The 15384-nt window shown below is 40.0% G+C and overlaps 1 protein-coding gene across 9 annotated transcripts in view; it reads right to left on the bottom strand.

Moving 5' to 3' along the window:
- ABLIM1 (actin binding LIM protein 1) overlaps positions 1-15384 on the bottom strand; it is a 192069-nt gene that overhangs the window by 66005 nt on the left and 110680 nt on the right. For all 9 annotated transcript variants that reach the window (XM_066323535.1, XM_066323537.1, XM_066323536.1 and 6 more), the window contains exons 5-6: positions 6921-7047; positions 5607-5700 (exon numbers count right to left, since the gene is read on the bottom strand). In XM_066323535.1, the coding sequence (XP_066179632.1) occupies positions 5607-5700; positions 6921-7047 (221 nt within the window). The remainder of the gene's footprint in view (positions 1-5606; positions 5701-6920; positions 7048-15384) is intronic.

The raw sequence follows: 15384 nt of genomic DNA, 5'->3' as shown, positions 1-15384 counted from the left end.
AATTCATTTAGTTCATATGGGAACCAGCAAGGTTGTTCTGTGATGATATTTATTTGTTTATTTTTTAGTGTTTAGAACAGACTCATTCACATCTAAAGAATCAACAGAAGCTTCAATGAATCCTTCCCAGCACAGGTTTCTAAATCTAGCTCTGAAAATATCTAAAGAAACTTACAGGCTCTTCTGGGTCACATTCTTTGCCTCTTAAATATGGATACAATTTTCTTAGAGGAATGTAGTAGCTTTCACAGCTTGTTTGTTTTATCCCTCCCATAATTACTGTTATTTCCTTCTAACTTCAGAAGTCAAGGTGTCTCAGAATTGACATATTTCGGAATTAGTTACAGCACACGAGACATCTTAAAATTCTGGCAATTAAAGTAACAGTATTTACAAATTCTAAACTTCATTCATGTTAAGTCCCACATCTTAAGTTACTACTCCTCTTTAAAATCAGAAGAAGCTCAGCATAAATTACAATATCACAAACATATTTAGAACTTGACCTGACCTTGCAGTCTGAAATCAAGGGAACCTTCTGGTGGCCTGGACCCTTTTCAGGTCCATCTGTGAAAATGGCACCGTGCCACTCCTTACAAGGTGGGGTGCAAGAGTCAACAGTGCACAGGAAGCAAACCCAGGGCAGGCAGCAGCCCCTCGAACAGGAACTAGAGCTATGCACAGCCACAAGAATTCACACAATAGCCTATTTTTTTTTTTTTTTTGCCAATTAATATTAAGCAAAAGCCATTATAAAAATGAATGCATGGAGTAGCAAGCTGGTCAAGGCACTTGAGAGCAGATATATACATCTCTCTTTCTAGATGATGAGATCAAATCCTGTTCATATCAGTTACAGCCAGAAAAGGTGAAAATTGTAAAAACTTGATCTTATTCTCAGACTTTACATACGATTTCATGCAAAATATCCACCTTTTTCTGCCCTCACCTTTCTATTTTAACAGTAAAAGCCTACTTCTGTCTTCTTTGTGCAGAGGTAAAAGAATGCTGCTTAGCAGTGTTGTAGACATTTTAGATAAGCAAAGATGGAATACATGGATACAGGCATGATTCACCATTCTCTGAAGCCAGTTGGAAGCTTCTCAATGATTTAACATATTTTGAATCAAGCCCTGGAGTAGTAGTTATATTGTGTATGAAAAACACTTTAGACAAAAATCATTTAGGTCAACATCTTTCAAATAGCTAAATACATGATCAGGTTTACTTAGATTTGTGGAGTTGCACATGTCTGCACAGAAATTTGCAGATTTAGTATTAGATAGGCATCTTTCAAGAGGCAAGCTCTGAAGCTATGAAAACCACTGCTCACTTGAAAGTCTGTGTAGAAGTCCTTGCTCTCACTATGCTGTTATTGCCTGCTAAAAACTTTTTTACCAGAGTTAATGGGAAATGAGTAATTTTTCATAACTAAAAATTCCTTTCTGCTAGAGAAATCCAAGGAAGAGCACTGATCTCTGTTGCCTTGACAACATTTCCCGAAACACTCAAGCATTAAAGTATCCAGTGTGCTCAAGAAAGTTGCAATATCTATTTCATATTGGACATTTACCACATTTATTGTGTTGGCATGTGCTCATCTATCATCTGTGAGTATTTGTCACCAAAAGCAATGTGCCAAATAATACATCAGAAATATCTGATCTGACTTAAATGTACATGGTATTTTTCTTGCATATTTCCATGGCTACTGAAGGTTGTTACATCTATGGCCTAGGAAAAAAGAGCATTCTTCCATGATTTGTGGATATTAGCAAAATAAGTCCTGTCTTTCCCCTAATGCATTTCTTAACCGAGCAAAGGGATCATCACTACAGGGGGGCTGGAAGGAATATATCCTTGAATCTCAGAGTCTGAACCCAAACCTTGGCTTTTCTTGGGTTTTTGTGAGGGTGCTCCAGGGGCACAGCATAGCTGCTTCTGAAGTGAAGACTCTTAGGACCACATGAGGAGTGGCTGTCTCTCTTGCTGGCTGTTCATTGTAGAAGACCAAAAAATCTGACTTTCTCAGAGGTGCTAAAGCCACACTGAAGGATAAAATAAGCAGGAGTTGCACGTCTAAAATGTTGCAAAGAATCTCAATTTGTCTTTGAATAAAAATAAATAAATAAGTGAAATAGGCTTTTAGTGGTAAAATAGACAGCCCCAGCCTCTGTGAACCCAAAGATAACTTCCATGCTTTTATCTCCCTTCAGTTTTTCTACAGACTGCCCTAGATGTAATAAGAATAAGCAGAAAATAAAGCAGCATCAAAATGGCTTGTTGCTAATCGCTTCTGATCCATTAGAGGGAAGTGTTTGTACACAATGTACCATATATATCCTTTCAATCGCTTCTAAAAATTTCTTTGGATGAAGATGATTAGAAAGCATACTCTGCTTCTGACATAATGAATTATTTTATTGACAAATAAAATGAAATGTACTGACCACTATGTTTACTACAGGACATTGGCTACAATAATTTTTATTAACAAAATACAAAGTGTTTTGGGTTTTTTTCCAACTGCGTTTAAATAGGTATAATTTGGGCTGGATAGACATAACCTCTACCTAGACAATTCCTCTAAGTGTGCTACTTCACAGTAAAAACATGGTTTCCTTCTTAAGGGGGAAACAGCAGAACAAGACACAACCAACATGATATAAATCATCAGACCCACCCAAATTTTCCTAAGAAACATTGCCAAAGAAAACAAAGAGGGAAGATGGTAATCCTCCTGTGAGGAATCTCAAGCTTTATCTAAATTACAAGTTCAGGTGAACTGAAAGGTTGTGGGTGATTTCCAGTACAGGATAAGGAGATTGTTAATTGTCCTGCCTCAAACAGGTTTGCAGCCCTCTCTGAACTGTGGCATCCTGTTCTGTGAATTATCTCCTGTGGCCCTGTGGCTGCTTCCTCTCATCTCCGTTATTACCAGAGGATTTATGTCACGCTCTGACCCCATCCTTTAAATGACCTCTCCTGCCCAAAGGGGACACATGTGCTGACACATGATTTTCTCACGCTAGCTTTTGACTTATTAGTTCCTTGAGTCATATTTAGAGGCAGTATTTAGTACTGCCCCTTTGGAACTGTGCATCTCTGACAGTGATGAGCCACGACACAAGTCCACAGTTCTATAAACTTCTCTGATTGTTGGAAAGTTGGTGCTGCTCACCTTCCAAACTTTCGTCTCTTGCTGTCTCTTTTGTCTCTTGCTGTCTCTTTTGTCTCTTGCTGTCTCTTCCAAATTTTTCCAGCACCATTTAAAAGACAGAGTGTCTGATTGTCTTTCCAGCATCTGCATTCCCAGATGATACTTGGAAAACTTTAATCATGGACTATCCAAGCTGCTGATACACTGCAGTTCAGTTAAGCCAGTGTCTGAACGGCCTCCCTGGCTACACAATCGTAATTTTTTTGGTTTAAATTTCTAACGACTCAGCCAGCCTACATCTTACAGACAGCTGTCAGAGCAACACAACTTCTGTAGGCCTTCGAGGAGTTTGGTCTCTGCTGTGTGCTAAGAACCACTGCTGCCCTCTGCTGCAGTATTTTGGGTTGTGTCTCTGATAACCAGTGAGAGCCATAAATATTCAAGTAAAATTTCTAGTCTTAATCAGAATTTAGCATGCTTAATGTTTCCATTACTGACAAGATCATTCAAGATCTCTGTTTCTAATTCTTAAAAAAAGTCTGATGCTGCAGGGGCCAGGTCAAATAGAAAAGCTTTATCTTTTATCTGATTTTGACACCTCAGAAGAGGGACAGCCTTGCAAGAGTTTGGACATGCTTCTTTTCTGCAGAAAATGCTTTCTCATCTTCTGATAATAAACAGCCATAGAAGAATAAGAACTATGACATGAGAAACTCACCTTGGGGCCAAAATGAGTACCGAGGTTCTGCCCAGGATACAACTCTGATAACCTGAACATTAGCTTAAATTATGATGGACAGCCAAGTTCCAGATCAATTGAACTTATCTTTCCTTAGTCTCAATTTATCCAGTTCTGATGGGATACAGCTCATGATCCCTCTAACAGCTAGGTTTCTTCCTCACTGATGCTAGGAAGTGTAAATTGATTGCAACCTTGCTATATTCACAGCTACTACACAAAATGTTCCAGATAGAAATAGTTTATTTCTTCCCAGCTCTCCAAAGACTCCAATAATCTTCTGTCATTCTCATCTGAATAGGTTGCATTGCTTCTAGATGAGAGCAACTGTCATGTACACCTAAAATAATTTTAGAATTATGATATGTTTCCCAATCTCACAAATCCAATTACTTCTCTCCTGCAGTGCTTCCCGCACAGCATTGCAACTATGGTGTCTCTAATACATAATGTTAATTGCAAAAACTCATCAGTAGACAGGAATAGATAAGCAGATGGTGGCAGGCCAGAAGAAGAAAGCCAGAGACACAGCCTTCCTACTCAGGGGAAAACTCAGGCTGCTCTCAGTAATTATCTGTGCAGGTCTCTGAAGGAATTAGATACACATTTCAAAGGGGGCAGTCTGAAAGTCTGCTAATGAAAGAACTCTACATCCTTCCAGTGCATCCCTCCAAATGCACAGGGTGTCCACACGAGCTCAGAGTCCCTCATGGTGACTGGTTAATATTCTGAATGCTGAAGCAGGGAAACCTCCACAACTAAAACCAGAATACCATTTTACATCAAACCTGAAACTTCTTACAATAGGGCTGATAGAGTCTTACCTTTGTAGTAGATGGGACATAAAGAAGGGAACCTGTAGCACACTTTGACTAGTAACTTCCAGCTGCTTTTATTTTTTGTGACACTTTCAGGTTTATTTTCGGTTATTCACTGAAAAACATACACTCCAGCTCCTGACCCGAGCTCAAAGCTTAGGTTCTTTCCACTAAGCAAAGTTTCCTACAGGGACAAGAGATAACTTTTGCTTCTCATGTCTCAATGACAAGGAAGGCCCTCTGCATTTTGGACCCTTAAACAATTCAATAATGACACAGAGGAATCCATGCATAGTTCAAGGATTCCAGCTCAAAGGGGACTTAGCAGAGCCATGAGAGATGGAGACTGGTAGTGACATTTCTAAAAAGATTTGACTGGTTTCAATGAGAACATTGAGGACTCCAAATAAGAGTCAGCAAAGGAGATTATTTAGATGGTTTCTGCCTTCTCAATTCTGAACACATAATTTACCTCTTCAGCAAATTTCACTCTCTCACCTTCTCAGCATCATTCAGATAATGTGTAAATCTCACCTGGTTAAATTCTGACAAACTTATGGTTGCCAAAGGTGATTCTAGTACTCAAATTACTTCTGTAAATATACGAAATCTGACACAGCATAAGCAGTGCAACAGGGTTTGCAGATCACCATGAAAAGAGAAAAATAGAAACCACAGATCCATAGAAACTAGTGCAATTAATTCAATATCATACACTTGTCCTGATGACTGCAAAACTAAAACACTGAAAATAACTCTGAAAATCAGCAATTTTGTTCTAAAAATCAGCAGGAAGCCTTTCTGTGAGAATTTTTGTATTCTCTGCAGTTATATAAGGACATAATGGGTGGCTCAATTCTTCATAAAATCTGGTTCACAAAACACCTACCTCTAGGACTTTCCCAGTAATGAACTGGTGACATGCTTCACACTTGACTCCAAAAAGAACCTGGTAGTCCTTTTCACAGTAAGGAGCACCATCTCTGAAAAAGAAAATTCACAAATGACAAACCACTTCTTATTAAACGGGTTACAGCACTACTTACTTCCTTTGTCTTAAGTTTGGAACTCCTACACAGAGACACAGGTACATGGGGAGAGTTCAAGGGAAACACATTGTAGTATAAGAAACAAAAATTGTATTCTCACTAATACCTCTTATAATCATTCCTTAAATTTCCATCAAGAGAAGGCATGCAGGACTAACTACTGAAGTAAATCTCCTTCTTTAGAACAGACTCACTACACCTACAGGTGGTGCAGTTCCAGGGAATCAGTGTAACTGTCTCTGGGGGTGAGAGGAGATCAGAGTCTATCACAAGCAGACAGTTTTGTTCACTTCAGAAAAAAAAAAAACAAAACAACATTTGGTAGGCTGCAAGACTATAAGCAGTTACTTTTAAGTGTAAGATAATGCAGTATTTTAGAATGAACGTACAGTGTAAGTGGAAACACTAGTCAGGTTAGGAACATTTCTCAGGTACCAGGTTTTGTTTTGTTTGGGGTTTTTTGTTTGTTTGTTGTTGTGGGTTTGTTTTTTGTTGGGTTTTTTTTTTTTGAGAAATTAAAGATGCTACTTTTTATAAATATTATACACAACCAAATGACAGGTTTGTGAAACATACGTTGTTTCCTCATTTTTTCTATTTGCCATATGCTTAAACAGGGGGGAAAAGAACTATATCCTTTCTTTTATCATTTCCCTTTTCTCTTTCTCTATACTTTCTTCCACTCAAACCGCTCTTCATTAGTTTTGTAAATGAAGATGAGAAATACAATGTCAGGTCAATCAGATCATCATGTTTACTCTATTATCTGGCAAAGGTAAGAAATTGACAAATCCGTACTGGTTTTTTCTCAAAATCACGTGTTGGAAAACAAAATGACACAATGCTTTATCTGGCTATACAGAAAACATATGCAACAATCCGCCTGATTCTCTATGGGAATATGGAATAGTTAATACCATAATAATACCTCTTTTGGACTGGTATTAAATATAGACTGGTATCTTTAAACATCACCTTTCAGTTGCACTTTGCAGTTCGCTTTGTTCCCAGTGAGAGCTGAGCTGGGAAAGACTTTGGTGTACATGAAAGGGTGATCAAAACAGGACTTCTAGATATGAATTTTGCTGCCAGCTCTTCTCTGCTAGCAGCTAAAACTGTGCCACGAGTTCAGAAGAGAAGCAGAGGTTACTCACTTGCTGATGTATTCCCCAGTCAGGACCTTCCCACAGGCCTTGCACTTAAAGCAGCCCAGGTGCCACTGCTTATCCAGGGCTAGCAATGCTTGTCCATTTTTGATGTCTCTTCCACAGCCAGCACAATCTGCAAACAAGCAAACAAACCAATGCACTTGTGGTCAACTACTTGGTTCATTAACCTTAATTAGCTGCCCACCTGTCCCAACATCTGGTAGCCAAAGGGATGAACTACTACTCAGCAGTGCAAAAGTACACCTTTAAAAAGTACATCTTAAACCCTTCCTGAGTCCTGTCCAAAGACTCAGTCAAGAGGGAAAGTACTTCTGTTTTTCATGCTGTTTATGATGCAAAGACCACCTGGCAAGATCTGGATTAACTTCAGATTCTGTCAGGAACAAGCTACAAAAATGTCTTCACTGGAGAAAGTTGCTGGCTACTACAGCAGTGAGTGTTGGTGGTTTTGGTTTTAGGCTGACCCTGAGCGCTGAACGCTGGCCCGGGTCCCCGATGGGTGGCAGCAGAGCCCCGCGTGTGGCACGGCCCTTGCGACAGCGACAGCGACAGGCAGCGGGGACAGCCCTGAGGCTGTGCTGAGGCTGGGGCAGGGCACACTGCCCTCCTCCCGCACGGATGGGAAACTGAAGTCCTGGTCTCTAATCGGCAAAGGGACTCTCAGGAATTCGGGAGATTCCTGGTAGTCGCTTTTCACGGCAATCGTGGAGGAGCCTGACGGCAGAATGGAAACCAGAAGCCGGGAGCGCTCTGTCCCAGGGGGTGCCGCAATGTCGCGTGTTACATCAGAGAGCTCTAGCTCAGCCCCAAGCTTCCAGTCCTCTCCCTTCAAACATAAAATAGTCAAAAAGATTTCCTGTTAAGGGGCAGTCCAGCACATGGTAAGATCTGAAGAGACTGATGTGGCAGACAGCACTGAAGTGCAAGGGTTGTGCTTCTGTGCCCAGCCTCAGGGGACAGAGGGACTGAGGGACTGAGGGAGGGGAGGGAAGCGCACTGAAGTGGAAAGGGAATGCCCATCAGCTGAGGCACTCCGGGAAGCTACACAGGAGACAGCCTGGAACAAAGGATTTTCCAGATAGTATCATCCCCAGACTTGGTGTTACTTTGGTGAATGCCTGAAACATCAAATAACAACAAATGGAGACCAACAGAACTGAGCAATCTGAGCTGCTAAAGCTCAGGCAGCAGGGAAAAGATCACCCTGGCTCCAGTGCTCAAGCTGACTCAGCAGGTACAGCCCGAAAACCTTCATCTCCTCATGGGTGTAAACCCAGGCAACACCATGCCTTGCAAAAGGGCAAGTCCAAGTTTATTATCGCAACTGATAATGAGAGCAGAGTCAGTCCTTTTGACTAAAGGGCATGACTTTTGTTTGTTGGATAATGGGCCAAAAGAACCCCAAATATGTGCTGCTATCCAGGAAATCACCATTTGCATGTCCCTCTTCCTGTCAGCATTCTTCTTGCTCTCAAATGCCTAAAAAAAGGAGGAGAGGGGTCTAAGCACAGTGGTGTCTTGTGACAAAATATGTCACAGACTTTTGACACAACTTGGACTTGAAAAGCCACACTGAAGATGTCCTAATAGCAGGACTTTGCTCTAGAGGACATATGTTACAAGCTGAAATCATGAAATGATAAGGAGTGACACCACGTAATGTATCCCTCTGCTCTGCCATGACAGCTGAAGGCTCCATGCCAGTCTGTGATGACAGCAAAGGCTGGAACAGGTCACCAAGGGAGGCTCTGGAATTTCCAGCACAGGGCCGAGGAAGGGACAAACACGTGTCAGAGTGGCTTTGGCACGCTGATATTTGCTTTGCTTTGGGAAGGATACTACATCATCTCTTGAGGTCCCTTCCAGCCCTGATTCTCTTAAGCTAAATCTGAAACCATGCAACATGACTCTGTGAGAACAAATGAGATCCTCTCCCCAGTCCCAGTGTGTGCTGAACTGCAGTTTTAACACAGCACCCATTTCTCAGCTCCCTAGAACTACTGCTTCTTCCTAGTGTGCCAGCTTCCACAGCTCACCTGGGGCCTGTCACACTGTGATGCATTCCCTGCTATATCTTCCTTCAAAAAATGCTGTATTTTCCATGCTTTTTTTCATTTTTATCTGCAAAACTTCAGTAAAGCTGAAATTTCCGTGAAACTGAAATTTCTCAGAAATGGAATCAATAAAGAGATTTTTAAAACATTTAATCTCTGAGGCAGTGGGAAATAGAGAAACTGCCTTACACAAAAGGTCTACCTAGTGCAGCATCTTTACTGATGCCACAATGAGATACATGGGGGAAGAAGGGATCCATGAAGTACCTCTGACTGTTTAATGGCTTCTTTATAAAATCTGAGCAACTGACTTAGTATTGTGCTTGTGTTTAATACAAAGGGTTGGCAAGATCCTTTTATTATTCTATAGCACCAAGGACATCTACACTCTTCCAGGGTTCCTTGAAGTGTTTTGCAAAAGGAAATTAACATCATTTCCATTCTGCTAATACAACAGACACATTGAATGTCTAGAATCAAAGTAAACTAATAGCCCAGTACTGTCATATTAGACTGAGATGGCTTTTAAATAAATCTGATTTTAATTCTGGCAAAACTGTTGGGTATATACATGAAAAGCCAGCAATTATCATTATCTCCTGAAATAGAAAGCAAATAGAGCTGGGCTGGGCTAAGAAAAGACCATTTGTTCATCCAAATTCTACAAATAAAAGCCAGTATGATCTCAGGCCTGCATGAGGCACATTTAAGCCCTTGGCTGAATGTCATTGGCGTATGCAGGCAGGATCTCAGTATCACATTAAGCACAATCTGTATCCGTCTAACCTATAACCAGCACATGCTGCAAATAAAAGCACTGTGAGGTAAGAATAGTGGTCCACAACCATATGCCAGAGCAGACTGAAAAATCTGACAATCCTTCCCAAATTTGCGTACGATGCTTCCCACCACGGTGCTCTCTGGCTTCATACCTGGGTCCAATAGACTGCACCCCTTGAATCTGAGCTTTCTTGCATTTTCTTTTTGCCATATAACTTGGATTCTTCCTTGCTGCTCTTCCTTGCACATCACAGACTCAGCAGTGCCAAGATAACAAAGAGGAGGAGGAGGAGGACAGTGCAGTGTGCTGGTTAAAATGCAGAGTGAGCAGTACAGTTCCCCTATGCACTTAGATATATGTCATATTTGACAGGTCTGGGTACAAAAGAAAACGCCTGGACAGAAGGACTGTGGTGTGGAGTCAGCCAGCCCAAAAGCATGGCAAGGTGGAGGAACAGGGCAAGCCACTATAGTATAATATATGAGTTAGACCCCTACTCTCCAACCACCTTCAGCAGCCCCACTAAAATACACAGGTCAGGCTAAGCTGCCATCCATGACACCTTGCTTGTAAAGATATGAGAAAATGTGTTTCCCTTTTTAGCATCTGCACTACCCCAGACATCCAGGAGTGAAGCATCCTGCACAGCAAGCCATTTGTCACTGTCTAAATTAAGCAGTGGATTTTCTGCCTTTGCCTCCCTCCCCTGCTCTCAGCCAATAGTGCACAGGTGAGCTCAGAGCTGATACAGCTGGATTAACCCTCAGCACACAAAGTAGGACTTTACCCACTCCCATTTGGATTGCTTTAAAAATTTCATAGCAAATATACCTTTATCCCACATTCTCTGCTCATCCCATATGATTTATGAAAGAGAAACCATCTCTACATGCTTTTGTCCTAATAAAGAGGGTTATGCAAAGTCATGTGAATGATTGCACCAACTCTGCTCCATGCAGGGTTAGCTCCGTGAACAAAGCTAATAGCAATCTGATTTAATGATGAATAATTAAGTCACCAAAGAGTTCATTTCAGTCCTGATGGCCATCAGAAGCACATACCTAATAGATGAAGTCTAAAGCTGCCACAACCCCCACAAGTCAAAGGTATTCTGTACTCTTATTACACTCCTTTTGTAGCTATTTCCCCTCCTTATAAAACATTGATACGTGAGCTTTACAAAGGCAGCACCAGCAGGCTTTTGCTCTGAAACAGGAAAAGCAGGGAAGAATTGGGATTTTTGTTATTATTTTAATACTTACAAGAAACAATAAGTTTTCAGTGGACTTACGTAGAAATACATTGTTAAACATAGCTGGACCTAAAGAGCAAGTGATTTGGAAGTGATGAAAGAGGCAAATATTATCACTGGAGTCAAGGTCAAGAAATCTCTGAGTATAAATAGCTCTTAGTCACCTTGAATAACAGCTTATATCCCAGTAATTCTTCTGTGGCAATTTGAAGATTGTGCAATTACAATTTCTCATAGAAGTAGGGAGACCAGAGTTTTTTCTCAGTCACCCTTTAACCACAGATCAGGCAACGCCTCCTAAAGCCTTGCTTTAAAATTGAAAGGTTTGATGATATCATGCAGGCTTTTCCAGATCTTCAAGATATTTCTGTCAAAGCTAAAAATACAAACTCACTATGTTCAAGGCATGACAAATGTTTTCAAAGTTTAAAGCATAACCATTTGATCATTTGGACTGTGCTAAGTCCTGGAAGTCAGAAAAGGACATACAGTATTGGGATTTTTACATACAGGATTTGAATCTGAGCATGTAACTCAGGAAATCTGCCAAACCCCTTCTCTTTGCCATTGCAAGGATGGGAAATGTTTGTCAGAACAAATTCGCTATTGCCCTTTTGCTGAAGGCAAAACAAACCCACTTAGGCAGCCTTGTGCTCCTGATATCTAACAATAAGAGGCTGGGCGCATACAATGGAGGGAAATAAATTTCCCATGGGAAGTGCAGTATAGCTTTGACAGTTTATTATAAATGGCAAGTTGGGAAAAACTGATATTTTCAAAACAAGTAGTTAAAGAAAATAAAACTATTTTAGCTGATTAAATAGGGGAAGAAATCCCAATTGCATGAACTGTCATTCTTTGCCTGCAGCTCAAGTCTCTGGAACCATCAGAGTGCCCAACACTGACTTGTCTTTTTAAGAAACATGTTACTGTATATCTTGGATGTATAATTAGACCAGTCACCCACCAGTGCTCTTCCCCAGGGACCAGTATGGGGCCCAGTCCTGTTTAATGTCTTTATTCATGATCTAAACTGCACCAGGGTAGGTTTATGTCGGATATTAGGAAGAGTTTCCTGAGAGAAAGGGTGATTAGAGACTGGAAAAGACAGCCCAGGGAGCTGCTGTAGTTGCTGGGGTCACCATCCCTGGAGCTGTTCAAGGAAAGCCTGGACTCAGTGAACCAGTGCCATGGTCTGGTTGACACAGTGGTGTTTGGGGCACAAGCTGGGCTCAATGATCTCAGAGATCTTTTCCAACCTAAATGAGTCTGTGATTCTGTGATTACTGTAAATTGCTGTTTCATCACCTGATTTAATTTGAACTGATTCAGAAGGTTGAATGCTCTTCCCCAGCTCCAGTTGGGTCTGTACTGACTTAAGTGTTTAACAGTGAAAGGCAACTCCTTATTTCCACATCTTTCTACTCCTCAGTCCCAAAGGTGACCAAACCAAATGACCTTCTGACACTGTCCCTGAAAAAATTGTACCACCAAGCTAATCTTTTCCCACTACATCAATTCCAGTTCCTTCTTCAACCCAATCTTTCACACAGGTATCTGAACTGAGAATGAGGGGGTGAATGAAATAGGAGGAGGAAGAAAGAGCAAACATACTACACACAAGGAAAGAGAAGAAATTTTAATTGTCCTATAAAAGAAAGATAAAGTTTTTGGGTTTCCCCATCTCATCACCCCCAGAGCCCCACCTGTACTCTACTACTCTAAAGGATAAACCAAGGCCAGGTATAAGCTGAGATCAGTCTTTTATTCCATCATTTCTTTTACCACATTTCAGTGCTCAAGTAGCTCCAGCTGAATTCAGTCACAATTCCCACTCACAGTACCCCAGGGGAACTGCACCATTATCTCAGAGCTTTGCTGTTTAATGCCCAGTTCATGGATAGCACATTGTGTCTCTTCATTTGCAGATTTTTGGATACTTTTCAACTGTTATTCTTGGAAAACAAACAGTTCCAACAAACTCCCCAAAATAGGAATGAAACTTATGACAACCTTTAGGAAGGTTTTTATGCCCGGATAACATATGGCAAACTAAGGTATAACTAACAGCTAATTCACTTTTCACATTCTTTTGAAGTGACCTCTGATTCCTGACTTACTACCTGGCAGCCTTTCTCAACATGACAATTCCCAGATACTCCTGTCCCTGGGGATCACCTCTATAGTTGTGTTCTCCGGGCCTGTGATCCCTCCTCATGCAACACCCATTTACTGAGGAATTCCATGCACCTCCCCCAGAACTTCCTTTGGAATTAGCTTTTGAGTAGCATTCCTCCAGTAAAACCTAAGGATACGGATGTGTTTTGATTTCCAAGTTCAAGATGGGGTTACACTTAGGCAAATAAGAACTGATACATATTTAGTACTGTCCAATTTACTGTAACACAAAAGCATCCAAAAGAAATGGGGAAACTGGACTGCAAACACCTTCCTGAAGAACAGTTATTTTCTGAAAGGAATTTTCTGACAGAAAACTCATAAATCAGAAACTTCCTGCCCTGCCACAACTATATTTTAAAAACAGTTGCTGCTCTATCTGTCACCCAGAAGTTAAGTTTCTAACAAAGCTTCTACACCTCCAGAGAAGGATCTATCACAACTTATAAAGCAGCATTAAAATACCAGTCCTTATAAACTAGGAAACGGCAGAGCAAATGGAAGCTACTTGAGCAATTTACCCATTTTTCTGAGAGATGACATTAAGTGAGGACTAAAATTAATCCTAGAAAGTAATTCAAATTATGAAAATGCCTCAAAAACTGCAAGCATTCTTCAAAAGAGTAAATCATCTTGAAACAATCATACAAATTGGCCAGTGTCATGAAAAGAATTACATATTCTTAGGCACAGTCTAATGGCTTTTGCTAGAGAGGAACTCTGCTTGGGTTTGCATAATTTCTTTGAACTTTTATCATGTCACGAACATTGATTTGCTTCTTTTCTTCTTAGAAGGGGGATGGGGTAAAATTTTAGACCCACCGAATGCTGTATCAAGTTATAAATTTAGCTGCTCAGCAAGGTTATTACAATCAAATTTGGACTAAAGAAATGGAGAATTAAATAGTGACATTAAAAAAATAAAGGATTTCACTTAAATTTGGAATTTTATGTTTTAATTAAATCGAAGTTAAAAACGGGATCTGAAAACACAGAGAATAAACTTGCTTTCCTTTTCCTATTTATGAGAAAAATTAGGATATATAAGATATGCCACTTTCAAAATTTTTAAGGTCATGGTGATCCAAACTAAACAGTTTTATAAGCTACAGACTCTTGAAAAATATAAATTCCAAAACTGAAATATATTTTTAATGCATTTATATTCTTCATGTGCCTAGAAAATTTCTGAAAGTAAAAAATATCCTCAGATACTTTATGCATTCTAAATAAAATTTCAACTTTCATTCAAATACAGTTTGACAACTCATTAGCAAAAATAGTTGTTAGGGAAAAATATAGATGTTAAATAATATGATGAATTTATGCAGAGCTATATTAGTTTAAGTAGATGTGTACAGATATGAGGTGCCTTCATGTTTATCAATTAGTATTTTATAATTAAAACTCTAAATGTAATCCAAGGTTACAATCAGTCAGTCTAATCAAGGTTTCCTGGGTTATTGAACAAACCGTGATTAAAAGCAACGATTTAAATCACAGTGTTTGAAATCAATCAACAGTCATGTCCATAGTATGCTTTTGTTCTATGGTAAATTAAAAAAAAATAGAGATATAGGACTTTGTGCATCCCTTCTGTCAAGTTCCCCAAATCCTCAACTGAATCTCCAGTAGCCAAACACAGGCTTGAATGGCACAGAGTTATGGGAGTGTTTCTGCTTATGCAAACAGACAAGCCAAGAATGAAATGAGATTTTTTTTGTGTGTGTTACAGCACACAAAAAATACTAAATGCTTAAGGCTTAAAATTTAAAAAGTTTAAAATTTAAAAGTGCATGTTCACAACCAAAACAGTTGAGCCTCCCTAAGGTCCCCAGGGCACTCACTGCAGTTATGGATACTGTGGGTGAATATTCCTTTAGACAAACTGAGCTCAATATCTCATACAAGGTCCGTCTCCATCTGTGCCAAGTACCTGTGTAGCTTAGACACAGTGTGAAATTGGAGAATATTTCCTAAGAATAAGCTCAAAATCATGTGTTGGATGTTGCTCAACACCTTTTAAAGCCAAAAAATCACTGCAGAGATCTTGCTTAGCAACAGTCAGCAAACTTTCCCCTTCACTTTTCAATTCCCTATGGAATTGAAGGAGTTTTCAGAGAGCTCCAGAAAAAAATTATTAAGAACAAAATAATGAAAAATTAGTCAAATGTGGCTGAACAG

This window comes from Sylvia atricapilla, chromosome 8, assembly GCF_009819655.1.
Source record: "Sylvia atricapilla isolate bSylAtr1 chromosome 8, bSylAtr1.pri, whole genome shotgun sequence".
Classification (NCBI taxonomy): Eukaryota; Metazoa; Chordata; class Aves; order Passeriformes; family Sylviidae; genus Sylvia; species Sylvia atricapilla.
The sequence above is the reverse complement of the archived record's forward strand: the minus strand, read 5'-3'. Positions and strand labels throughout refer to the sequence as shown.